The 25,085-nt window shown below is 53.5% G+C and overlaps 1 protein-coding gene across 1 annotated transcript; it reads right to left on the bottom strand.

The window, feature by feature from the left end:
• Positions 1–348: 348 nt before the first annotated feature.
• On the bottom strand, positions 349–21,927 carry DPT (dermatopontin). The gene is made up of 4 exons (XM_073221341.1): positions 21,518–21,927; positions 12,081–12,206; positions 3,879–3,986; positions 349–570 (listed from the first exon to the last, which is right to left on the bottom strand). Exons 1-4 carry the CDS (start codon positions 21,895–21,897, stop codon positions 504–506), a joined length of 681 nt encoding a protein of 226 aa, XP_073077442.1. The 5' UTR covers positions 21,898–21,927; the 3' UTR covers positions 349–503.
• Positions 21,928–25,085: the final 3,158 nt, after the last annotated feature.

Raw genomic sequence — 25,085 nt, 5'->3', positions numbered from 1 at the left:
TTCTCAGGGGCTGCTCTGAAGCCTGCCTGTTCTCTTTAGGATCCTCTTCCAGTTCAGGAGAGTCTTCCAGTCCTGCCTCTCAGCTCCGCCCCAGGCCCGCCAGTCTCCCAGCTTCCAGGCCCCTCACCCCTGGCAATGAACTTCCAGGCAAGTACAGCTTATGTGGAGGGCAGAGGGGAAGCAGGTCCCCAGGCTTGGGGGCTCCCTGGGTTTCACCCGACCCCACGTGGCTGCAGCACCTTTTCTCATGGTTGGAGAAGGAGCACCACCAGCCGGCCAGGCAAGCCTCCCTTCAAGCTGAGCCCCCTGGAACAGCGGCGTTTCCCCCAAATGGCTGCCATGCACGTGTTGAGGGTGACAAGCGTGGTTTATTGTGGATTTTATTAGAGGCGTGACACTAGTTGGAGGGGCCTAGAGGGCTGGTGTTGCGGCTACCGAGCGCTCAGGGAGCCGCCCGGGCGTTGGGCAGCCGAGGTCCTCGGCCAGACGGGTCCGTGGCAGACCTACACGCTCACAAAGTCACAGTCGTAGTCCGTCATCCGGCACATGATGAACTTCCACTGGCGATCCCTGTGGGGAGAGTCAGGCCAGGCTGGGTGAGGGAGGTGCGGAGACCGAGCCACTGCCTGGAGAGGTCAGGAGCTGGAGGGACACCCCACGCCACGTGGGTCTCAGGAGACACCTCAGCGGGTCTCCAGGAAACCAGCGGGGAGTCCCCCGTGCACCCCGGCAGGCTGCATCTCCACGGTGACGCACGCGGCTGACGCCTGATCATCTGCAGGGGCTGCTCACCAGGCTCTGGCCCAAGGGTACCTCAAGGGCACAGAGGCCACCCGCTTGGGAAACAGGCATTGATTTAACATTGTCTCCATTTGGTTGTAAAGAAATCTCCTCCTCCACGGGACATGCATTTGTTCTACGCTGTTTTCTTGACCACATGCTAGGCCTCCAGCTGTGCACTATGGGTTTCCTATTACAGGTGCCCTTACAGAGAAATGAAGTCAGGGAGATGGACCTAAAACCCCATACAGTGAAAACGAAAATGCCTGCCTAGCTTGCACAACAGAAATCTAATTGCATATTTGTTTAAGAGGTCAGGCACGGGTGTGAGAGGATGTGGGGTTGCTCAATTTTGAAAAATGTAGTGTGGATACATTTCAAGGAATGTTCTTTGCTAAGGGCACGCCTCTGCTCCTTGTCTGCCCATTTAATAAAGACGTGTGGGGTGCCTGCCTTGCAGTAAGGTGCGTCTCTGTTCTCACGTCATTAGCATCATTAGCAATGGAAACAGGAATGTGGCACTACTGCCAAGTATGGCCCATGGTCAGGGTGAACCACACACCTTCTGGGTTTCTCATTTAATCCTCACAGGGCTCTGTTGTTTAGGTGAAATGCAGAGTCAGGGAAATAGAAGACTTTCTTTAAGATAATTAGGTGACAATTTCAGATTCCAAGTTTGTTGAATTCAAGTCTTGCTCTTTCTCCTATGCCACAATGTCTCCACCAGTAGATACACAAAACCCCCTCAGGGGACGTGGCTGTCACCTCCTTTGCAAAGTCCAGATAAAGGGCAAAAATGTCATTCCTTATTTATATGATTGTGCAAATGCTTCCAAAGCACATGGGTCATTCCACCTTAGAATTCTCCTTCTCGCTTTTCTGCTTGCAAGGCCTTTCCCCCTTCTCTCTGTGCTAAACACCAGCCCTGACAAGGTCTCCTTCAAGCCTCTGATCTAGGAGGTGAGACTGACCACTGTCAGTTCTGGAAGAAGCTCTTGCTCAAGAAGCCTAAGGCAGACTTTGCAACTCCGAATCTGCTGCTCCAGTTCAGAACACTGGAATAGGGTCTCCCAGGGCAAGTCTTTCAGAACCTGGGTCACCACTCTTAATCAATACTTACTCCTGCAGTTGTCCACAGAGGAACTGGCTCGCTTTGGAGATCAGCGGTTTGGCGACATGTGTGTTTATCAGACGAATCTCATTACTGCAGTTAAGTCAGGCCTTCACGCTGTCTTTTAAGAGGCTATTAATGATGCTGAGCAAAATTCAGACTTGATTGTATGAGGACTGAGGACCAAGAACCTACCCGGGAGACTCACTGGGCTGGTCTCTGGTTTCCCTCCAGGACGGGGGTTCCCCCATAGTAGCAATTTTGCCCCTCCAGGGTGTTTAGTTATCACAATCGTGTGGGGCGGTGGGGGGAGGCAGCGCCTGCCAGGTAGGGGCCAGGAATGCTGTTAACTTCTAGAATGCACGGACAGCCTCCTGCCCCAGGAGCCAACAGAGCACAGGCCGAACTACTCCGTTCTAGGAGGAAACCACAAAGATTTGCACACGGAGGGAAAGCTCTGCCCGGACCCTGTTTCCAGGGCGGTGGCCTCAGCGTCTTCCAGCAGAGCGGAAGGAACCCTCGCTGTGATCTTTAAGCCACAGACCACTAGTGACCACAGCAATGCCATGAGCATAAGCCTTGTGAACCAGGGCGGGACATAGTATCTCAGTTTTCCAAAGTTCTGGGTCTATTCACGTAACTGAAAATGTCTCAGCCCACAGGAATGGGACAAGTCAAACTGCCCAAAATACATTTATTTTGCCACCATTTGGGAAGGTGTTCTTTCTTTACTGGCTTCTTTCCTGCCTTCTCAGACAGAGAATGCAGAACCGATTCCCTGAGTGACTTGGAGACGTCATGAGGGTCCTGAGCGCCCTGCTACGCTGCTGCCCGCTGCTTCCCGCTGCCCGTGACACGTCACTGGGCTTCCTTGGCCTTTGAGTTCTTAGCTCTTTCTTTCCCTTGAATCTATATTTAGCGGGTGTTGCATCATTCAGCTATTCTCACTGGTGAAGCAAGTTGCATTCTGAGTACTGTCATCTCTTAATTGGCTGCTTCTAGAAAATAGGTAACTAAGCTAGTTAAAATTGTATCTAAAATAAAAATGATTGATGTGAGTGGCTCTCCTGTGAGTTACCACAAGGGGTTTGTTCACGGAACCTGAGCACATATTGTGTCTTCAGAGTTACTTATTATTTCCTTTGGTTTTTGCTCTTTAAAATTCTGGGCCATACGTGATATCTGCAGCCAGGCTCGATGTCACTTCATTTGGAACATAAATATACATGGAAGTGCAGTGGCGCTAGAATCCATCACAGTCCAGTATTTGATAGTTAATGTAGGTTCTGTTCTGTTTGCAAAAACCTTGTTGGTGACTTTTCAGGAATTCACGGGCTGTGTAAAGTGATTATTAGCTGACTCAAAGTAGGTCCAACCGACCTTTGAAAGCCTGAATGTACCCACACCTCCCCCCTTGTTAGTGGGGAAGGCTCCTGTCTCCTCACTGTCCTGCTCTGATGTGTCTGGGGAGCTGGGTGTGTGGGGGAATAAGAAGGTTGGTGCGTTTTTCCCCTAGGTTACGTCAACCCTCCCCTTCATTTCTGTGTGGCTGGGAATTCGTGTTTTTCTTCTCTCCAGGCCTCTCTTTCTCCTTGTTCTCCCAAAGTGAGGGTGACATGGCCCACGGCACCAGAGAGGGTGCAGGTAGTGGGAACTCCGTCAGCCTCTTTGCCCTCCCTTCCTGATGGTCAGTGAGGAAAGTGCTCTTGAGACTAAAGGAAGGGAAATGCCCTGGGCACCAGGCTGAGGGGCTCCTTCCCGGGAGCAGGCTGAGACCTGTCCTCCTTCCCGAGGGCGGGACACTCCCTGAAAACGCGCCCATGCGAGCTGCCCGATCCCCTGCACCCACCACCCCGTCAGTCCCACTCCTCCTGGACCAGATGGGAAACTAAAGCAGGGAAAGCCCCAGTTCAGGATCTCTGCAGGCACGGCCCTTGCATGCAGCTGGCCCCCAGCTCCTGCAGCTCCCTGCCCGTGGGAGGCTCACCTTTCCACTGCAGAGAAAGTGGTCGTTGCTCCCCGGATGTAGTAGTCGTAGTTGTAGGAAATCATGTCCATTTCTTCACCATAGTGCCCTGGATATTCTGTTGTCAGCCTACATGGCAGGAATAAAAGGTTAGAGGAAAAAGATGAGGCACAGTGTTACTGCCAAGCACAAACAGACACGGTGTTAGAACACTGTGGAAACCAAACCGGGGCCAGACGCTGTCCACTGGACCGTCCAGGCTACTTGGCAAGCCGTGTTCCCACTGCTCAGCTGCCTTCTAGACTGAACTATGCACTGAAAAAGATGCAGCCACCTCCTCAGGCCTTGAGGAAACCCTGATTATCATCAATAGCAGCCCAGTCCCTTCAAGTCCCTTAGAACTGGGTTCCCAAACTGTACTGTGAATCATCACTGGATCACGAAATCAATTTAACTGGTCCTTGCTAAGTGAGCTTTAGAAAGATGAAGAGATAGAATAGAATATACCAGAAAAAGCACTGCATACACTAAAATTCTTGTGTACATGTGTGAAAACTGTTTCAGGTGCACACATGTATTTACACGGTGTATGCACTGTGTGATAGTTTAATATGCATTTTTCACTGTGGGTCATGACCCAGAAAGTGTTCGAAAAAAATATGTTAGTTACACGTTGAAGAAAACCCTTTGAAACTGAAGGGATTTTTAAGGCTGATATAACGTTTTCTCATCTCAGATTCTTAAAGCACTGAAATTAGCATCAGATCCAACTAGAATCAACGTACGACGGCTGCCTCGTGCATCCCACGGGCTCAGCCACAGCTGACAGAGGCCCCGGCTGGTTTGCTATGTGACCAGGACACATCACAGAACTGAGCCCAGATATGTGTTATTATATTCATTTTAACAAGGGGAGTAGAGAAACGATTTAGTTAGATAAAGAGGCCAATTTCACTTATTGTTAGAGGTCTGGATGAGGACAGATTCGGTTTTTAATAGTTAAATGAAGGGATTCTGAATCGATTCCTTAACAGAAGATGACTCAGTATGGGTTTATCAAACTCCACCTCTATCGTTGATGACCGAGCAGTTGAACCTAAAGCCAACCCTCAGAGCAACCGGATCTGTTTTTTCTGTGCCCGATCTGAGGGCATTTAGGTGAACCGGATTATTTGGAGGCATGGTGAAGGTTCCCCTTTTCAGCCATGTGCCCCACAGTGCGCACAGTGGCATGTGGGGCCTTGTCCCACAGCCCCAGGTCAACTGATGTCACATCCCAACCTTATCCCACTTGGGAGGACACACCAGAAACTCACACAGACTCCCCACCATGAAAACTGGAAGAAACCCCCAGTATTTACAAGCTAACTCTCCAGCGTGGGGCAGCTGAGTCGGCCATACTTCAGCTTTTTTCAACACAAAGATAAACTGGGGATGTTTGCACACCCATTCTTTGGGCTCTGCGTGCACTCAGACATTTCAGAGGCGCTCCTTTGGGTCAACCCAATTTCTAATCAGTCTGTTCCTATTATCTCCCCTTCCCAATTAGTGCCTTATTTTAAATATCCTATTGCAGTGCCCTGTTACGTGTCGGCACCACATCGTTAGCATTTGATTAAAACACTGACCAATTCAGGGAGCCCCTGGAGGCGTCCCTGGTCCACAGCAGCACGTACACCTTTGTGAGCCGGTTCAGAGTGGGAGAAACCCAGCATTTGTGGAGCTGATGTGTTACGGGTGGCGACATTCTGAATCCACCTAAAAAGAGGATGTCTCTCTCTGACAGGTAATCATTGAGAGGTTTCCTAAATAGGCAGAACCGGTGTGTGACCATCCTGCTGCCGAATGCCAGAACAGGTAAGCCACAAGGGACGGGAAGATTTCAGGCTGGGCTAATTGGCCAACACTTGGCACCCCCACAGGTGCCGCCTCAGAACCTGTTTGAATTATTTTTGCAAAGATGAGAAAAATAAAACCCAAATGCACTCATGCATAAAAGAAAAGCACCCTCCAAGAAAGAGCGGGAAAACCGGCTGAATGGGACCAAATGACCGGGGCTGTTGCAGTCCTGAAGGCCCTTCCTGTGGGGAGACCCGGGCCCTGGGTGTGACGTAGGGCGTCGCATATCCACGCCTGTCCTCTTGCAGCAGTTTGGAGATTTATGTTTCAAATTGTTCAAATATGCATCACAGCATGGGGCCTCAGTTCCAGGGATACCTGTGGCTCAGATTAGAGGAGGAAAGCCCCTAAGCATTTTCCAAACTGTGCCTTTGGAACTGGGTTGCTAGCTCCCCGTCCAGGCCCAGGGCTGGTCAGAAACCACATGCGTTTTGACTCAGGTCGGCTTTTACCAGCCAGTTACGTCAGTCGCCCTTGTCCTGCACACGGGCAGGGACAGCTCCACCTCCACCTCTGTTTTCACTACTGGATGTCTGCTGAATATCACCCTGGATGCCTGCTGCCCATCACCCAGGACTTCACCTGGCTGGGTCCCGTTTCCTGCTCCTGACTGAGAGCTCAGCAGTGCGCAGACAGCACAGGGTTTGGAGGCACAGGGACCTGTTTGGATTTACTGGGAGCTTTGAACAAGTCACAGCTTCTGCGCCTCAGTTCCTTTGTCTGTGTAACGGCACCATCATGGCTGTGTGTGAGAGGTAAATGGGCTAACACCACACCTGGTGGATGCTCAGTGAATAAAAGTTGCCATCATCGGCATTGTTAGGAACTGAGTCAAAGTCTAGGAGTTGAACTTATTTTACATCCACTCACATTTACTGGCTGATTAAATGAATGAATGAATGGAGGAATGAATGATTGTCTCTTGGCTCCCGTAAAGGGGAACAGACTTGAGAGAACGCAGCAACAGATGCGGTCTGTGCCTGTGAGGTTTCCTTTGCTCTGTGGGGTCGTAGGGCCAGGCCTCGGTGAGCCAATACTTGCTAGACTATCAGCCACATCTCTGAAATTTCTGCTCTTGAAGTTTGAGCCCAGGGAGGGAGGTATCAGCAACATGTAGCAGCAAATACTATTCATTTCTGAACTATAACTATGGCACAATAATTACAATGGCCACTCTGATGAGAGGTATGATGGGTTCTGGGCCAGCTCAGAGGGGCTTCCCCCAAAACGAATGCTCTGTGCCTCATGCAGCACAAGGCTACCACTGTTCACAGGGCACAGAAGCATCTCAGTGCAAGCAGTGGGTGCTGCTTTCTCAAAGCGTGGGTGTCTCTGTCTCTATAGTAACAGCTTCCACCTTGCTCGGAAGAACAGAGTAGAAGCTGCTCTTCTGGCAGGGCCTCTGGGAGCAGTGCGGCAGGGGGCATCTGAGCAGGGCTGAGGGTGACCCATGACTCAGCGGAGGTGCCTAGGAGGCCATCCTTGCCCGGCCATCATTTCACGGTGAACGGTCAGGTCATGCAAACACAAGCCACCCCGCATTAAAGCCTGGACAATGGGAGAAGGAGTTAACGATTAGCTTGGGGTGCAGAGGGAGGGGAGAACTTTCTGGTTACTGATTTGTTGTTCATGAGAACAACCTAGGAATGAAGAGGAACCATTGTCCGGCTTACGACTTGAGCATAGGGACGGGGGAGCTAGGCAGTGAGAACGCAGCGTCTGGGAGCCAGAGAGTCTCGGGGTTGGAGGGAACTGCAGGTCATCCATGCTGACTCTGAGGAAGGACATTATTTTTTAGGTCAAAACCTATTATCCAGTGGAACTAAAAAGGTCACCGAGCTGGAGAAGAGCCATTTAGAAAAGAAAATAGATGCTCAATTCAGAACAGTCCTTTCCTGGAACTCAGGAGGCCCGGGGGGACAGGTGGCGGGGATGGCCCAGGGCGTGGCATGGCGCAGCTGGAGCTGTCCAGAGACTGGGGAGTCGCTGCCAACAGTCTCTGAAGGGTCGTGGCTGCTTCTGTGACACCTTTGTGGCTTGCGGACGACTGGACTAAGACTTCAATTGTCATATATAAGTAAACGAGTATAAAATGTAGGCACGTATCCTACCAGTGGGAACCGATCAGTGACGGCACGTCTGCACCTATCAGGAATTTGCTTCCCTGCCAGGTTCAGCGATGCTCTAAGAGGTAACAAGGAACGGCCCAGACTGGATGGGGGCGGCCTAGCAGCCCCACTGGACCACTAAGTCCCACACTCACTGGCGGCTGCTGGGTGGTCTGTTTCTCCCGCAGAGAGGGGTGCTGTGCCCGAGTCCTTAAATGCTTGCAGACACTCACCCAGCTGGTTCAGGACAGTGTTGGGCTCAGTGCTTGCAGAGGGCCTTTCGAAGCAGGAAGAGAAAAATGTCTCCACCCACACATGTCCAGGGCCCTGGAGGAAATTCAAGCTAGTTCAGTGACGCAAGGGAAGGCCTCCAAGAGGAGGTTCACCAGCAGCCCTCACACAGCGGGGACCATGTGGGGATGCAGTTGTCACTGAAGGGCTGTTACAAGGATCAGGTACATAATGCACGGGAGAGAAGTCCGTTTCAACCACAAAGCATCACGTGTCAATGTCAGATTTCACCCTCGTGACTGTTCCTAGGGGCCTGTAACACGCCCTTCTTTATTCGAGACATTTATTAAGGGCCAGGCAAAAAGCTGAGGTGCTGAAGAAATAAGACCTGATTTATGCCTTGGAGGCTTCATTCAATTTAGGAAGACATGGAATATAATGTGATGACTCAGGCAGTTTAAAGATGCCACCGAGACGTCTAGACACCCCAGCGGGACGGTGACTCATGCCCTGCGTACCGTGTGCACACTGCAGTCTCACACTGCTGCTTCTCCACAGTTCTCTTTAAAAAGTACCATTTCCTGGGAGACCGCGGCGTGCTCAGCCCCACCACCATGCAGTCGGGGATCAGAGCAGCCAAAGGATACGCGTGAGCCTTCCTCAGCGGGACGGGCCTCAGAGTTCAGTTGCATGTCTTCCTGAGTAATTCCCTCCCCTGTCCCCCACCCTGTGGTCCTACCGACCATCAGTGGCACATCTGGGTGGTGGTGTGGGGTGCAGAGGGTGGGGGTGGGCAGACCAGTGCAGCCAAGACCTGTGTAAACTTTGCTCTGAGGACCTGCGTGTCTCAGGCAACTTCAGACACGTTGCTCAGCCCTCTGTCTGTCTTGAACCTCAGGACTTTGTTCCTACGTATATAATGCCAAGGTCATTAAATTCTTAGCATCAGAGCAATCAGTAGGCTGCACCTACAGGAACTGAAAGTCATTTCGGAAGCATGTGAGGAGGATGCCTGACAATAGTGAGGGGCAGGGGGAGCCCGGAGCCAGGCCGGGGCATCGTGAGAGAATCAGTGGAATTTTCAGACATTAAGGCCTGGGAAGCTTCCTTCAAGTAGCTGCACTTAGGGAAGTGACACAGGTCACAGAAGCCATAGACCACGGGGATGCTGGGAAGATCTAATGTTTGCCACCTCTGCTGTGTGACAGCTTCCCTGAGGCCCACGGGACTCAGTGTCTTACCTGCCTTTGCACCCAGAGCTCGGGTCCCTGACTCCACTCCCCGTGGTTCTGTCTGACCAGGAGCCAGGTGGCCAGCCTGTGACGTCAGACACAGCCTGGCAGCTGTCCCATCATCTGGCCGAAATGTGGCCTCGCTGTGGGGCAGAGGGGCTGGGCCATGTGTCTCCTCTGCTGGCAGGGCCGAGCCAGTCCCGCCCCCAGCAGCCTGTCCAGGTGGCGGACCCTCATCCCCTGGCCTAACCAGTTCCTCGAGCCAGCTGATCCCTGACTGCCATGACCTTGGGCCAGCTGCCCTAGAAAGCCTGCTAGCTGTTAGTTGGTCAGGGGGCTGGGTCCCTGCTGCAGCCAGGAGGGTGAAGGGACTCCGCGCCAGGCCAGCCCTGGGTGATGGCAGCCCTCCAGGCAGGTTTGGTCATTTAGGCCTCACAAAGTAGGGAGTAGGCTACGGGTACTTGTCATTCGCGACATGCCTGAGTGCCCAGGAAGCGAGGGGCATTGTTTCAGGGGCTCAGGCCTCCACCTGTGCAGTGGATATGCTCCAGGGCACAGGGGCAGGGCGGGCAGATGGAAAGAAACCTTCTAGAGTAAATAAGTAGCTTGTATTTTCTGGGCCCTCTCATGTACTCTGCCCGCCCTCTTGAAGTATTTATTCAAACATTCATTCCCTAAGTATTAAGCAGATGCTACCTTCTGAGCACCATGCTGGCCACTGGGGATGCAAAGAGCACGAGGGTCCCTGCATTCCCAGATGCCCCCAGCCCAGTGGGAGAGCGCAGCTCGTATGCAGTGACGTTTCATGCAGGGCGGCAGGCGTGGAGGGCAGGCGAGCCCCGCACCCCATCTACAGCCCACGCAGGGCCTGGGCCCACTGCCCTCTCACCCCCTCCTTTGCGCACGTGCCTCCCTGGCCCTGCTGTGCACCCCGACCCTGACCTGCTGCTTGGAGCCTGAAGAAGGGAAGTCTTGCTCCTGTGGTAATGGATTGACTGCCAGCTTGGCTTGTTCTTTGCTCTTTCAGATAATCTATCCCCATTCTAACTGGCTTTTAATGCCTCTCAGAAAAGGGAGGCAGATTTCCTCGTGAGGATGGTCTTCTGGTAGCAGAGCGGGAGGGGAGGCTGGGGACGCCAAGCTTCTCAGGTCTCAGCGGGCAGGCTCCCACCTGCTGCTGCCCCTCACTGGGGTCGCTCCTGCAGAACCTTCATCCTGTCTTTGAAAATGGTGCCAGGCATCTGGATTGCCTTTTGCAAAAGCCCTTGTGGGGCCAAGAAGTTTCTAGGGCTCAAAACAGTCTCAAAGATCTTTTAACCCTGGGGGATTGGACTTTGATCCCGCACCTGCCCATGCGCGGCCTCCCCGGAGTCTGAGGGCTCCTGAAATCCTTGTGAGCTTTTGCACAGACACACTGAAGCACCTTTTCTTTTTCCTGAAGACAAGGCCTATGGCTTTCATCAGATGCTTAAAACTCAGAGGCCCAGAAAAGGTGGTCATCATTTTGAGCGATGGAGTTGCAGCTCCATAAGAACTAGCGGCCTTCCGGAGAGGGCCCAGGCACAGGGGGAGGGGGCAGACGGAGGCCGGGGTGACACCAAGACTGGAGCTCCAGCTTCCCAGGGTCCACACCAGTGCCCTGGCCCTCTGCCCCACCCCTGGAGATCTTTAGGGCTTTCACTCTGGAAGGGTCCCAGTTATGCCCTATAGCCTCGCCATGCCTGCTTCTGCCATGGTGGGGAAAGAACTGCTTTGTGGGGGCCGTTCTGGAGAGCTGGGAGGTCCCTGCTCCATCATTCATGGAGCGACTGACACTGGCAGACCTGGGGCTCTGCATTCACTGCTCATCGCTGCCGGAAGCAGGAAGAGGTTAAGCTTCTGCAGCTCCCTGCCCCCCGAGACAGAGCGCCTCGCCTGGGCGTCTGTGCAGGGGGACTGTCTCCTCGCAGAGAGCATGTGCAGCCCGTGAGCCTGTCCTTCAAGCCTCGCACAGTGCAGTGATAAATCACTGGAGTGAGCCAGCCTTCAGAGTGGACACCTCAGTCCCTTTGTCCAAGGCAGAAAAGCCTGGCTTTTCTGCAGACAGGTGACCCTGGGCCATGTTGTGCTGTCAACGCCCAGTGTGAGCTGTCAGGGCAAATAAACATACACACATTCTGCTGGTCAGGTTGAGAGCTGAGTCAGGGGGTATCTGCGTCAGCCTGGGGGGTGTCGGGAAAGGAACAAAACTGCACAGGCTAGAATGACAACGATCTAGAAAACACTAGCCTAGTTTCTCAGGCTATAATTATACACTGTTTGCCCCTGTGGCCTGGGACAGGGTTGGTTTCTTCCAAAGAAGATCTGCAGGGAAAGACAGGTTCCCAAGCAGGCCCAGGAGCCTGGGATGTGATGAGAGGTCCCGGTGACAGAGGGGAGAGACCTGGGGCAGGAGCCAGCACACCTCAGCTCCGGAGGCGCCACCCCGTGGAATGGCTGGGCGGCTCCGGGCAAGTCCCTCCCCACTCTGTCATTCCATTTGTTCCCTTTGCTGACAAAAGAGAGGTGTAGGGATGATGGTTTCATGACCTGCAAGGTCCTTCCCAGTGTGAATATTATTCGGGCCTATTCCTTCATTCGCCCCATCCATGTGCTAGCGGCTGTGTTCTGAGCTTGCTGCTGACAGTCAGGCTTATCTAAAGCAGAAGCGGGAACCCCAGCGCCCCCCATGCTCCCCTCCAGCCTCGGGGCAGTGGGGGCCGAGCCTGGCTCACCAGCAGGAATATGGACACCGTTTGCTGTAGCGACAGCAGAAGAACTGCCACTCCCGGTCCAGCACGGACTCGAAGTAGCGGCTCTGGAACCCGGCCACCAGTCCATTGTTGGAGCACGTCTGGTACCTGGAGAGAAGAGAAAGTGCCACGTGAATAGGGACAGTGACACCCCCACAGGCCCCTTCCCAGACCCCAGCCCCCACAGCTGCCAAGTCGGGCTGTTTTCCACTGACCTAGATTCCTAACAATTTATTCCTTTTTTTTTTGCATATAATACTTTGCTGTATTTGTAGACATGACATACGCTGACCATAAAAATTCAAGTGTTTCAGCATCTTTCACCTGAAGGAAATCGGGAGACCGCTGCTCCCACCAGACCTCTGTGACACGCAGTCATAGGGAATGATGTGCAAGTGGGTGGATACAGAGGCACCCAGATTTCACAAGGACTAGACTATGTTATTCATACCATTTAAAATAAAAGATACTGTAATTTATTTTCCTTGAATTTAAAATAAAACAAATACAGCAAACCGATGAACTCCAAATACACATTTCTTCTGCTGAAGAGGTGAGCCGTGGAAATTGAGCATAGGACGCCCCACCCCACCTGGCAGACGGAGCAGAGATGGGCCAGATTGGTCCCGGGCACCAGAGCTCCAGGTTCTCACCACCCATGCAGGCATCTGTCTACTGCCCACTAGGCTGTAACCCCGTGGTCAGCAGTGTTCTGCTACCCCAGGGCCCCGGCTGCTCCGGCCTGGGGAGTCCCTCCTTACGGAGCTGCGGCAGGCCAGCTGAAGCCCTCGAGGCTCTTTGCAAGGCTAAGGGTGCCTTTCCTTTCCTAGCTGCTCAGTTCTAAGTCTGTGAAGTAGGTAGCCCCTTCTCTCCGGTCCTCTGACCCTCCCTGCACCCCGTTGTTCCCCTTTCATTCTTCCTGGGAGCCTGCTGGGTGGGAATTGGCCCCTCTCATCTTCACTGCACCCTCCTAGCAAAGGCTGGCTTAGAGGGCATGGTTATTTGCACCTGTGTCCTGTCTGCAGCACAGCTTTCTCCCGCTCTTGTCCCAGGTCCCACTGAGCGGTAGGGGTGCCGTGCCTTGGCCGACGATGAGGACGCTGACGCCCACCTGGCCGCGGGGGGGCTCCCTCCCATGCGGAGTGGGCAGTCTCTCTAGCCCTCCCTCTGGGTGTCTTCAGCCGGCTTCTTGTCTTGCCACCCGGCCACTGATCATGGTCCCTCTTTGAGGAGCAGAGTGGGCAGTTATCTGTGTGACACGGCCTGACAGCTGCTGGAGTAAAACCCTGTTTTCCAAGTAAAGACAAGTTTGCAGAAAACACAATCGATCAAGTAGGAGTGACTGCCGCGTGGTCGGGAGGGACCTTGCTGATCTTCCGTGCGGGCTTTCACTTTATAATTGCTGGACATGGTTTTGTGGGTCTGACAAAACTAGACAGTAAATATATTTCATATCTCTGGTCAGAAAGCTTCTGTCCTTTTCATTCATTTATAATTAATTAATTCATGCATGCATATGTATATTCAAATGTGCATTTATTTATTCACCCATCCACTCCACAGACTTGTCCTCTGCTGTCCTGTACGCTTCTCTGTACCTCCGTGTTGGGAGAGGGGCTGAGAGACGGGCTTGGCACCGGGTCACCCACCAGGTCAGCCTGGTTCGCTGTTCCCAGGACTTGTAAGAAGTTCTGACAGGCTGAGAGGGCTCAGCTATTGCAGCTATAACACAAGTCAGGACAGGAATTCAGGCCTGTGTTCTTCCACGATGGGGCCTCCTTTGCTTGGCCGCTGCTCCGTGTCACCAGGAGTGGTGACGCTTTGCAATAGCCGGGCACATTTCAGGGAGCCACAGGCCTGGAACGGGTGCGAGGGTCTGCGAAGTGCCTGGGTAGCTTTGGGGCTGGCCTCCCAGGTCATCTTTCTATCCTAGTTTTGCAAGGTGAGAGAGAGGCAACCTCAACAGAGGCTCTAGGAGTTGGGAACAAAGCTCATGTGCACCTTGTGATCCATCCCTTAAACCATGGCTGAAACCCTGCCGTCCCCCCCACTGCCCTGTCTGCGTTGGGCTGGGCTGTGGCTTCCCTGGGACTGTGTCCTGTGTACTAGTCAGTTCCCTTAAGGAAAAATAGATGCTGAGAGTTTCCTGGGCAGCGGTGCTGAAGGCATCAGTCTCATGAATCCCCGTGCTGTCAGCCAGGCTGATGACGCTGCCCCTAGAAGGGTACGTGGGCACTACAGGCCAGAGCCCAAGAACATATGGTGGCAGTGGGGAAGGTGACAGGACGGGACCCCTGCCCAGAGCCTGTCCACCGCCTTCTCATTCCAGTAGGTGAGCCTGCAGGGGTGTCTGGCAGTGCATGTGAACAACATGAGGACATCGTTTGTCCAGAGCCACATCTTTGCAGGGGTACTTTCTCACGTGCATGAGGGGCCATGTGGCAGAGCGGCTGGGAGTGTGGGCAAGGCAGCTGGCCTGGAGCTCCCACCCCACGTTGTAGCACTGCAGGCGGCTCCATTCCCACTGGCAGCGTGAGTTTCCTCCTCTGTAAGATGGGCACTGTAGCGCTGCATGCTTAGTAAAGATTCGGAGAAGACCAGGTAAGGCAGTGCGCACGCAGCTCCGGGGATGTGTCCTCATGCGGAGCCTGTCTTCATTGCAGTGTTATGCTATCATTTAGGCATGTGGCGGTTGGGGGTTGGCTCTGTGAACACTGCCCTGGGCTCCCCAGCCTCCCATCAGGGGAGCCTATAGACACATACCTTCCCTGAGCTGCTCCCCAAAACCAAGCTCACAGAGGTTGGCTGCCTCGTAGCTGGTACAAGGTGCTGGGGACCCAGGTACTTCAGCTGGGCTGCCACCCCCAGAGGCAGCGAGTCCTTGAGGGAGTGGACAATTGACCTTCACTTCATACTCTGCACAGTGCCTGGCCCAGGGCGTTTAATGGTAGAACAGATGGACGGAGGACGGATGGCCCTGTCCGTGATTGGAGGCGGGTACGACTCGCTCAAGCCCAGACTGTCCCCACCCGCTGTGAGATGCTCCCTCTCGCCACCCCTCAAAGGCCGGAGGCTCAGCTTTGTCTCATGTCCTTGGCACTTTGGCACCTGGCACTGGAGAGTTTCTAGAAGGACAAGCACAGGCCGTTGGGACCCCTTCCTCTGACAACGGCTCTCATGGACTTTCTGGGAACATGGCCGTCCTGCAAGGGGCTGACTCCAGGGCCATGTCCCTGAGAGCACGGATGGACACCTTCTCCTCTACAGCACACCCCTGCACCCACAGCTCTGCTTCCGCGGGTCAGTTACCCGGGTCGACTGCAGCCTGGAAGCAGATGGCCCTCCTGGCACATGGTCAGGCCGGTGGTGCCCATGGCCACATCACAGTGCCTATGTCCTCCACCTCACTCCATCCCATCCCGCAGGCATCCTGTCATCCCCCACATCATCACAAGAACAGGGGAGGACATACAATATTTTGAGAGACCACATTCATGTAACTTAGTATATTATTCCTATTCTATTTTATTAGTTGTTGCTAATCTGTTACAGTGTCTAATCTATGTATTAACTTTACCATAGGTGTGTATGCATAGAAGGAAACTTATGCTCTATAGGGGTCTGTACTGTCATCCACATGGTTTCAGGCATCTGCCAGGGATCTTGGAACACATGCACTACAGACAAGGGGGCCTAGTGCATGTGCAGTAGCAACAGGGCAGAGGGGAGGAGCCCCGGCCACGGAGCCAGCAGATGTGAGCCATGACCTCAGTGTGCTGTGTGTGGCTTTATCTAAGGCCCTGGAGGCTGGAATGGAACGGTGTCTCCAGAACTCTTGGCCAGGCTAGAAACTGGAAGTGCCAGGGTTCAAACTCTGATTTTCTGAGGCCAGGGTGCCCATCTGTGAGCCCCCAGGATGCCCTCTGAGACTGCCTTCTGCATCTGGCCTGTCCTCCAGTCAAGCTTCTCTGCCTGTTTTCTGGGCCCTTCAGGGTGCCCAGGGCTGTTGGCTGGGCTGAACGGGGGAGGCTGGGACAGGAAGGTGCGGGCACATCTTCTGTTGGTGAACTTTGTGCAGTTTGTCTCTTTCTGGTCTCTATCATCTCAAACCAAACTTACAGAAAATCCACCTTAACGAGTTGGAGGCAGCCTGGGATTGGATGTAGAACCAGGTAAAAGAAATGGCATCACCTCGGCCAAGGTCTTCCCCAACCCCATCAAACAGAGGCACTGCTGGTGTTGGCCTCTGGCCTCCCAGCTCCACAGACACACAGACATGTGTGTCCCCAGGCCCGCCAGCCCATCCCTGACATTCAAGACACTCAGAATGCACACTCAGTATCTGTAGATGGTAAATGACTTACATGTCCCAAAAACAAGACGGTGCGCAACGGGGGCCTTTGTAATCTAGCGATTTGTATTTCAACTCCAGCTTTATAAACTACCAACTGCAAGCCCTGTGTCTGTGCTCCACGGTCCACAGAGCAGTCATAACAGGAAGGCTAAGACACTGCTGCAGAGGACTTAACACATGCCAGGCATTGTGCGAAGCTCTCTATCTGCATGGTTTATTTTAATCATCAAAACAATCCTATAACATGGGGTTGGATAATCCATTCCCCACCACAACCATTTCTGATATATAAAGAGACTCAGATGAGAGGGTCAGGTATTCCCTAAAGGTCACACAGCCAGTAATGCATGTACAGTTTCTCATTCAATTCTCACCACAGTTCTGCGGAGTTCTCGTTGGAGAGGCAGAAACCAAAGCTTAGAAAGTTGACCTGATTCACCTAAAGGTAGTAGTAGTGAGACTGAATTTTGAGAATTATTCAATTTGACTCCAAAATTCTATCTTTCCATTACTTCAAGATCTCTCAAAGAAACACACGCACGCTCAGAGGAAGGTGTCTAGCTCTGTGGAAATGGCTTATTTACTGGGAAGATTGTGTCTGACAAGGACCCAGAAGGAGGTAGATCCCCTACTGGGACAAGCCACGGTGCCACGTATGAAGTGGGGAGTTAGCAATGCCTGCCTCCTGGTCCCACGAGGAGCGTATGAGACGGAGCCTCATACAGGCTCCACCTGGCACAGGCGGCACCTGCACCGCTTCCCGCTCCGGCCTTCGCGCGTCATGTACGATGTGAGGAGGAGGTTCCAGTGAACTCCCAGCAGGGATGCTGGCAGCCTGCATCCTTGCTTTTAATCTTTCCATTTTGAAGCAATTTTAGACTTATAGAAGAGCTGTCCCAGTGGCACGGAGGACTCAGCAGGCCCTCCACGCAGCTCCCCTCGCGTCGGCCTTCTTGGCTCTGGCACCGTTACCATTTCTGTATGAAACCAAAGCTTGTTTGGAATTCACCAGTTTCCTCACCAATGCCCGTTTTCTGTTCCAGGATGCAAACCAGGATACCACGTGGCATTTAGCCCTAATGTCTTTTGAAGTAAAGAGTTGAATGTCGTACTTTTTTAAGCATATGGGGATCTTAAGATTTTTGGGGTGGTGGAAAGCTGTGGAAGAACTTGTCCTATGGTAACAAGAGTGCCAGCCTTCCACTACGCCTGTGCTAGAGTTTCAGAGATCTAAAAGGACCACCCTGCATGGTGGCAAATGCCCAAATGAGATGTGGACGATGAAGCAAAACTCCACCCAGGCACTGGGATACTGAGGCTCAAGAATGGGAGCAAGATGGTTCCCTCAAAGGAACACCTGCTGAACTCTCTGCTGAGGGTGGTGGGGACGCTGGCTGGGGTTGGGAGTGAATGCCTGGAGCACCGGCCGGGCTGATCCCACCTTTCACAGGTATTGGGTGGGGCCTACTACGGGCCAGCATTATTCTAGATGCTTGGGAATGTTGTTCTCTAGGGAGTTGAATGAGACAGCGTCCCTGCATTCGAGCAGACAGACACTGCCCGCCAAGCAGGTAGGGCCAAGTGCGCGTGAGGAAACAGAGCAGCCGGGGACTAGTGGAGGGGGGTGCTGGCTCAGAGGAGGAGGTCCGAGAAGCCTCCCTGGAGGGCAGGTGCCATGCAGACTGCCTGCTGCGAGCCACAGTCAGGACGGGTGGCTCTGTATGGACAGGGCCTTGGTCTCAGTTAGAGTCGGATTATGGGAACTGATACCCTGTCCACATGCCCGGCTGCAGATTCTCCCTGCTGTAACCTGCCTCCGTGGGATGGCTTTCCTGTCCCCTCCTCTCTGTCACGTGGCTTATCATTGGTAAATTCATGAATTCAAACAAACAGCTATAATACAAGCTGCCATGCTGAAACATCTTCTTGAGATTTTTGGAGCCAGGTGCCCACGGCCAGAACACTGTTCCCTGAAGTCACCCATGCCCTGCTGGCTGTGCAAAGCCAACTTCCCCGAGTCCCAGATTCGCTAAGCCGGCCCGACCTCCCCGCGGCAGGGGGCGTTTGTTTTACGCTTAGGTTTGCTGAGAACCTCTGCGTGCTCCCCGGCAAGCCCACAGGAACGTCCCCACCAGCCTGCCAAGCGACTGTCACACCCTTTTTTTTTCTTTCCAGAATGAGAAACCAAACACCCAAGGCCACAGAGCTGAGAGGTGATGATTGAAACAGGAGCCGAGAGTCCAGGTCTCCCAATTCCCAGACCAGAGCTCCTCCCACCTCACCAAGCTCAGCCTCACTAGCTGCACGGCATTCCACGTGGGTCCTACAGCCTGTGCCCACTCAGTGACACAGGACCCCCAAGGAACCTGGGGCATGCCTGAGATGGCAAAATGCCACCCAGGGGACCCAGGTCGAGCCTCGTGGAAGTGGTGGGGGCACCACTGCACGCACCCTTCAGGATCTGGCACCATGGCCACTCCGTTTGAAGACTGTGCTCCAGGTAGCGTGTGTCCCCAGCAGATTCCATGTACAGTGTCAGATCTGCGTTCCAGGCACATCCCTGCTTTGGAAATGACCCGGCAAACTCAGTTAGTTACATGAGGCAGCCAAGTTGCACAAAGCCATCAGCGGCTCTTCCCCAGCACAGACTGCAAGCCTGCAGCCAACGAGACGCTGTCACTGCTCCCCAGCCTCTGAGCAATTGCTTTCGTTCCAGATTTTTCACAGAGCCTGGAGTCCAAACTCAAAGCAATAGTCATCTAAAAGAACCGCCTCTGGGGTAATTTAAAAAGAAGTCTAAAAAAAAGTCCTGGGGCAGCTGAGGCATGTTGTAAAGAAGCTGTTTTTCATGTCTGCATTCTTCACTCTGTGATTAGTGGCGGGGAGGCAGCGCGGTGGGCGACGGCAAGGAGCAACGACCCGACTGCGTGCCCCAAACCACGGGGGAAGGCGGGTGGGGGAGAGCGCGCCTGTCGGTGTCTGGCTTGACTCCCACTGGCCGAACAAAATCACGTTTTTATTTCCACACCCTTCCTCTCTGCTCTTCTTCAAATAGCCTGGGAGTTAATGACAAGCCAGACGCAGCTTGGCAAGTTCATGACTAAACATCATTCACCTTCTCTCCCTCGCAAGGATAAACACAAGGCATCAGCAGAATGCAAGAAAAATCCAAGTGCATTTTTCTGGGCCAAGCAGAGCTCAGAGCATTGCAGCCGCGAGGACTTGCGGGGTCAGCCAGGGTGACCACTCATTGTTCAAAGGAGGTGGGTGTCAAGAGAGCTGAGCCCCTGGCCCAGGTCACAGGGCAGGTTGTGCACTGGGATACAAAACCAGGCCTCGTGGCGGAGAGCCCAGAGCTCTTCTTTGGGAATGTAAGGAATCATCTCTGAGCGCTGTTTTACTGTGGCTCTAAAAAGCGGTGTTAGGAGCTGTCCCGCTCATAAAGTGGGCCTCACCGGGGGCCCAGACAGGCAGGAGTAACAGGTCATTCCCACGCTCCGTGCCCGGCTGTGGGCCTGGCTCCAGACAACCTTCAGAGACCGTGTCTTTGAGGCGAGGCTGGGCTCTGAGTCAGCCTTCCTTCAGGGGCTGGGATAACTGCATCTGCTCCCCAGGGCAGCGGGCTGGGCCGGGAAGGCGCAGTCAAGGGCCCGCGTCCTTCTGACGGCCGTTTGAGCCCTTGGGTCCCCACCCCTGCAGAGGGGGCTTCTGCCTGCTCATGCAGGCCCCCCCCACCCAGGGAGAGGGGCTTCCGAGGCCCTGGGGCCCTGGCGGTGCCGGCTCTCTTGTAGCCCCCCCGCCCCCCGGACCTGAGACACCTGCTCTGCAATCAGGACTCACTGGTCCCGACCCCGGCTCCACCCTTTCCAGCAGAGGAGGCACTGGGCCCCAGCCTGCAGTCCGCCTGCCTGGGAAACGGCACGGGTTTGCTGTGAGCGGTGAGACAGCCACACGGGGCCCTCGGCATGGTGCTCGCACTGGGTACACACTCAACCAGGGGGGTGACGGCTTCCAGCACTCAGGGGGCCCCTCTGCCCCTCACGCCCTTCCCTCTCCTCTCCTGTCACCATCTGCCTGCTGGTCAAGTGACCCCTCAGAATTTTGTGTGTCACCTCCCAGCCCCTCCAGACCATGTGCCTCCTGGAGCCCCCATGGTCCTCTCTCTACAGGTGCCAGAGCAGCAGCCTGCCCCCCAGGGCCTCCTCGGCATCCCCCCTCCTGCCCCCAGGTCTTCCTTGCCATGCCCCCTCCTGACCCCAGATCCTCGCCATGCCCCCTCCTGACCCTCCATCCGGCCGCTGTGAGTAACCAGCCTAGACCACCACTGTGGGGATGGGTCCTGAGCCAGCACAGGGCTGGGACAGTCACGCCAGGGCCAAGGGTACGTGTGGACCATGTCCATGCCGCCGAGCGCAGCCCAGGCAGGTAGGAACAGCACGTCTTCCTAAAAGCCTTTCAGACACTGTTTTCCAGCAGGGGAACCCGTGTGAAATCCAGACAGAGCCTCATAACTCAGAGACCACATCTAAGCAGGGCAGCAAGGAGCTTATTCAACTTCACTCCTTTTTGCCTAAATGTATTTGTCCCCTCTTCCCCGTTCACTTGCTCTAAATCAGTATTTTCCAAACTGTGGTCAAGGTCCAGTTGTTCATTTTTCCTAAACTGTTACAGACCAGTAAAGCAGTAAATACATATTCCTACAAAACTAAAATGCCGTTTGGATGTCACGACAATGTTAAATTGGTATGAAGTTTCCGAAACACTTCCAATCTCTGTTCTTATCTTTTGTAGGCTGGCATACATCTCCCAGACCCACACCAGTCCCTGGCCCAAACCGGAGGCAGCGCTGCCTCTGGAAGGAGCGGAACCACAGAGGAACCCGGCTGCTCTGGACACCCCCATGGGTGCTTGTGCTGTATGCGGGCCGCTCAGCACAGCCCTTCCAGGCCCAGAGCCGGCGAGGGCAGCGTCCTGGCCTTAGCGAGAGCTACTCCCTGAGGGCTGAGCCAACTCTGGGGAGGGACGTGCTGCCCTGTTCCCAGCCAGCGGGCAGGCTGCCCCTTACCATTCCATGCCAGCCCTGTTGATCTCCTCCCACCAGCACTCCGTGGGCTCCCCGAGGCTCTGGGGCGTGGGCATGCAGGCGTAGTTCCACTGTCTGTCCGAACCTTCCTTCTTGCTGAAGATGCTCCGCACGGCCACCACCACCTGCCCGTGGGGACACTGGTAGCTGAAGCCCTGCCGGTTCAGATTCACCCAGCCATCGTCGCTGTAGTCGTGGTACTGCTGGTACGGATACCCGTAGTCGCCATACTGGCCCCAGGCCACAGTGACCAGGGGCAGAAGCAGCCACAGAACAGTGAGGTCCATGCTGCCTGGGCTTCTGGCAAGGAGTGTCCCTCTCCGCCGGCAGGGCTGATGGCTTTGGGCGGCTGCCGCCAGCATGTGGCTCCCAGATGTGGCCGAGGAGGCTCCAGCTGCAGTGTGTCATCATTTAAGCAGGAGTTTTCGGCGCGTACATACTGGCAGTAAGTCCATCCAGCTTGTTTTAAGGTGGAATTCTAGGAAAATGTAGGGAGCGTGCAAATGGAAGCCACTCCCCAGAGAAAGAACTGTGCAGATAAGTCAGAAAGATCAGCCCCTTGGCCCCTTGTGTCTCAGCCTCTGGCCTCTCCCTGCGCCCTCCCACCCCCCACTAGCCTTCCAGGACCATGTGGGTATCCAGAGAGTGATTTCCAAACCCCAAAATCCTCGGGTGCTGGGACGGAGTCATTGAGATCTCTGCATGCCTGGATGCCTGTTTCCTTGAGGTTCTCAGCCTGCCGACTTTTAACCCCAGGTGTAACCACAGCGTGCCCGGTGGGCAGGGCCATCCGAGAACTCATAAGTCACACGTGGAAGTGCTCTAGGCCCCTGGAGAGATCAGCTGGTCATTGTCTCTACACGTAATCATCCATTTAAGCTGCTTAAATAGGATCCAGAGACACCTAGAAACTGTGCTTTACTCTCAAATACATAATGAGTTCAAGTTGAGCAAAGCCACTTTTTAGCCTTTGGAGACTTTCCCCTTCACACAGAGTTTTCTTTTAATTGAGGTGTAATCTACATAAAATAAAATTCATCTTTTAAACTGTTCAGCATGCAGTCACGTAACCAGCCCCCTAATCATGACATAGAACAAGTCCCCCACCCACAAAGGCCCTTAGCCCCTTGGTAGTCAAATCTTCCCCCAAACCCAGCCCCTGGTGGCCCCGTCTGCTTCCTGTCACTATTTCCAGAATGCCAAGTGAGTTGGGTCATATAATGAGCAGTCTTTTGTGTCTGACTCTTTCCCTTAGGGGTCTTTTGAGGCTCACCCATGTCATCATGTGGGAGGAGTTCGTTTCCTTGTTCCACCGAGTGGGGTTCTCCGGTGGGGCTGTGCTGCAGACTGCTTGTGAATTTACCCGGGGAAATACATCTGGGTTTTTTTCCAGTTTTTAGTAACTATGAATAAAGCTACTGTGAACATCCACGTACAGGTTTTTTTGTGAAAGTTTTTATTTCATCTGGGCAAACCCCTGGGAGTAGGATGACTGGATCCTAAGGTAAGTACGTGTTATGTTTGATTTTCTAAGAAACTACTGGTACCTGCAGTGGCTGGACCACTGGATATCCCTGTAGAAAACTGCCATTAAAAAATATATTTTTTTGCCATTTAATAGGTTAATTCTGGTGGAATTTCAGTGAGGTTTGGATGTGCATTTCCCTAATGACCAGTGATTTTGAGCATCTTTTCATGTGTTTTGTCCATATTGTTTATCTGTTCAAATCTTTTGAGCCCTTTGGGAGTCTCCTAAGCATGTACTATTTCCCAGTTTTCATCAGAGTTGTCCTTAAGGAAGTTTCTTAAAATTGTGGTTGTAGAATAATTATCTGTTTATCCCCTGATTATAAAAATGTGGACCCCTAGGCTCCAATCTGAACCTACTAAGTCATAACCTCACAGGAGATGCCCAGTTATCTACAATTAGAAAAAGTTTTCCAGGTGATTTTTATTCACACCAAAGCTTACAGGCCACTTTCTTAAAGGATGTGAAGCCAGCGAGAGAACCGCTCTAAGCCCCACTCCTTGCCCAACCTGTAGCACGTCACCGATGGCATTCAGGTGCAGCTAAATACCAAGGCAACCTTGAGGGACAGTTACCCTGGGAAAGAAAGCAAATGTGAGTCTGTGTGTGTGTGTGTGTGTGTCTGCCTGTATGTGTCTGCCTGTGTGTGTCTGCCTGTGTGTGTGTGTGTCTGCCTGTGTGTGTGTGTCTGCCTGTGTGTGTGTGTGTGTCTGCCTGTATGTGTCTGCCTGTGTGTGTCTGCCTGTGTGTGTGTGTGTGTCTGCATGTGTGTGTGTCTGCCTTTGTGAGACTGTGTGTGTCTGCCTGTGTGTGTGTCTGCCTGTGTGTGTGTGTGTGTCTGCCTGTGTGTGTGTCTGCCTGTGTGTATGAGTCTGTGTGTGTCTGTGTGTGTGTGTCTGCCTGTGTGTCTGTGTATGTCTGCCTGTGTGTGTATGTGTTGGACACACACTTTGCTCTGATGATCATGGCTACCAAAGGGGGTGGGTGTGGCTCTGAGCTGAACAGGTGTCTGAGCCTCAGTTTTGCCTGGGGGCCACCCTCTCCTGTCACTTCTACCACTAAGTAACTCTCCCCAAGTGGCAGCTGGAATCCTCCCAGCTTAGCGAGCCTCCTTTGATTGGAGCTGGAGCGATGACCTTTCTCAACCTATCAGCACTTGAGAATTACCCAGGGAGCTTCTGAAGAACACAATGCGTGAACCCCACCCCAGACCCAAGACATCAGAAGCTTCTGAGCAGGGCCCCAGGCCTTTAAGCCTTCCTGGGCGATTCCCATGTGCGGCCAAGGCCGAGAGCCCCTCACGGGCTTTTCGAATCGCTCCTCCTGAGGTTCGGGCATTATATCCTGCATTCCGTGTGACTTATGAGCGATCTTAAACCTTAGAGAGCTCCAGGAGGCAACGCAGATCGTTGTGAGCACTTACGTGCATGGTACACTCATTTTCCAACGATTTCCAGGCCCCGCCTGCTCCTGTTTCTGCAGGCCTCTCTCATCCTACAGCTCAGAGCTCCCGTGCCAGACTCCCAGCAACGTGTAAAAGTAAGCAACTTTATTGTTTAGGCCAGTTTGGGCATAGATGCCGTTGCTTAGAGCTGAGAGCATCCCAGCTTACGCGGTGTCTCAGGGGAGGCCAGAAACTGCTGGGGGCTCACAGAGAGTGATTCCTCTGAGCAGACACGGCCCATGCCAAGTTTAATGCATTTACAGTTTGCCACGTGTTTTCAAGGAGGTTGTCCTATTTTCTTTCTCACAATCTTACGATATATATTAAAAGGTGTCATTGGGCTCCTTTTTCACAGATGAGAAAACTGGGGTCAGAAAATGTTCGGGCTCATATTCCTACAGCTGGAAGGCTCTGACCCTCTGGCCTTCTGATCGCTTTTCTCCCAGGTTCTAGAGCCATAGGCCAAGGTGCGCATCCACTCCCTGAGAATGTTTCTGGCTTTGTTTTCTTCCCTGTTTCTGGGTTGGCCGGCTAGGCTCCTCTGCCAGGTCCCCAGCTGCTGGTCTGGGTTGGGTGTG

This window comes from Manis javanica, chromosome 14 (assembly GCF_040802235.1).
Source record: "Manis javanica isolate MJ-LG chromosome 14, MJ_LKY, whole genome shotgun sequence".
NCBI classification, from domain to species: Eukaryota; Metazoa; Chordata; class Mammalia; order Pholidota; family Manidae; genus Manis; species Manis javanica.
This window is presented reverse-complemented; position numbering and strand designations above follow the sequence as displayed.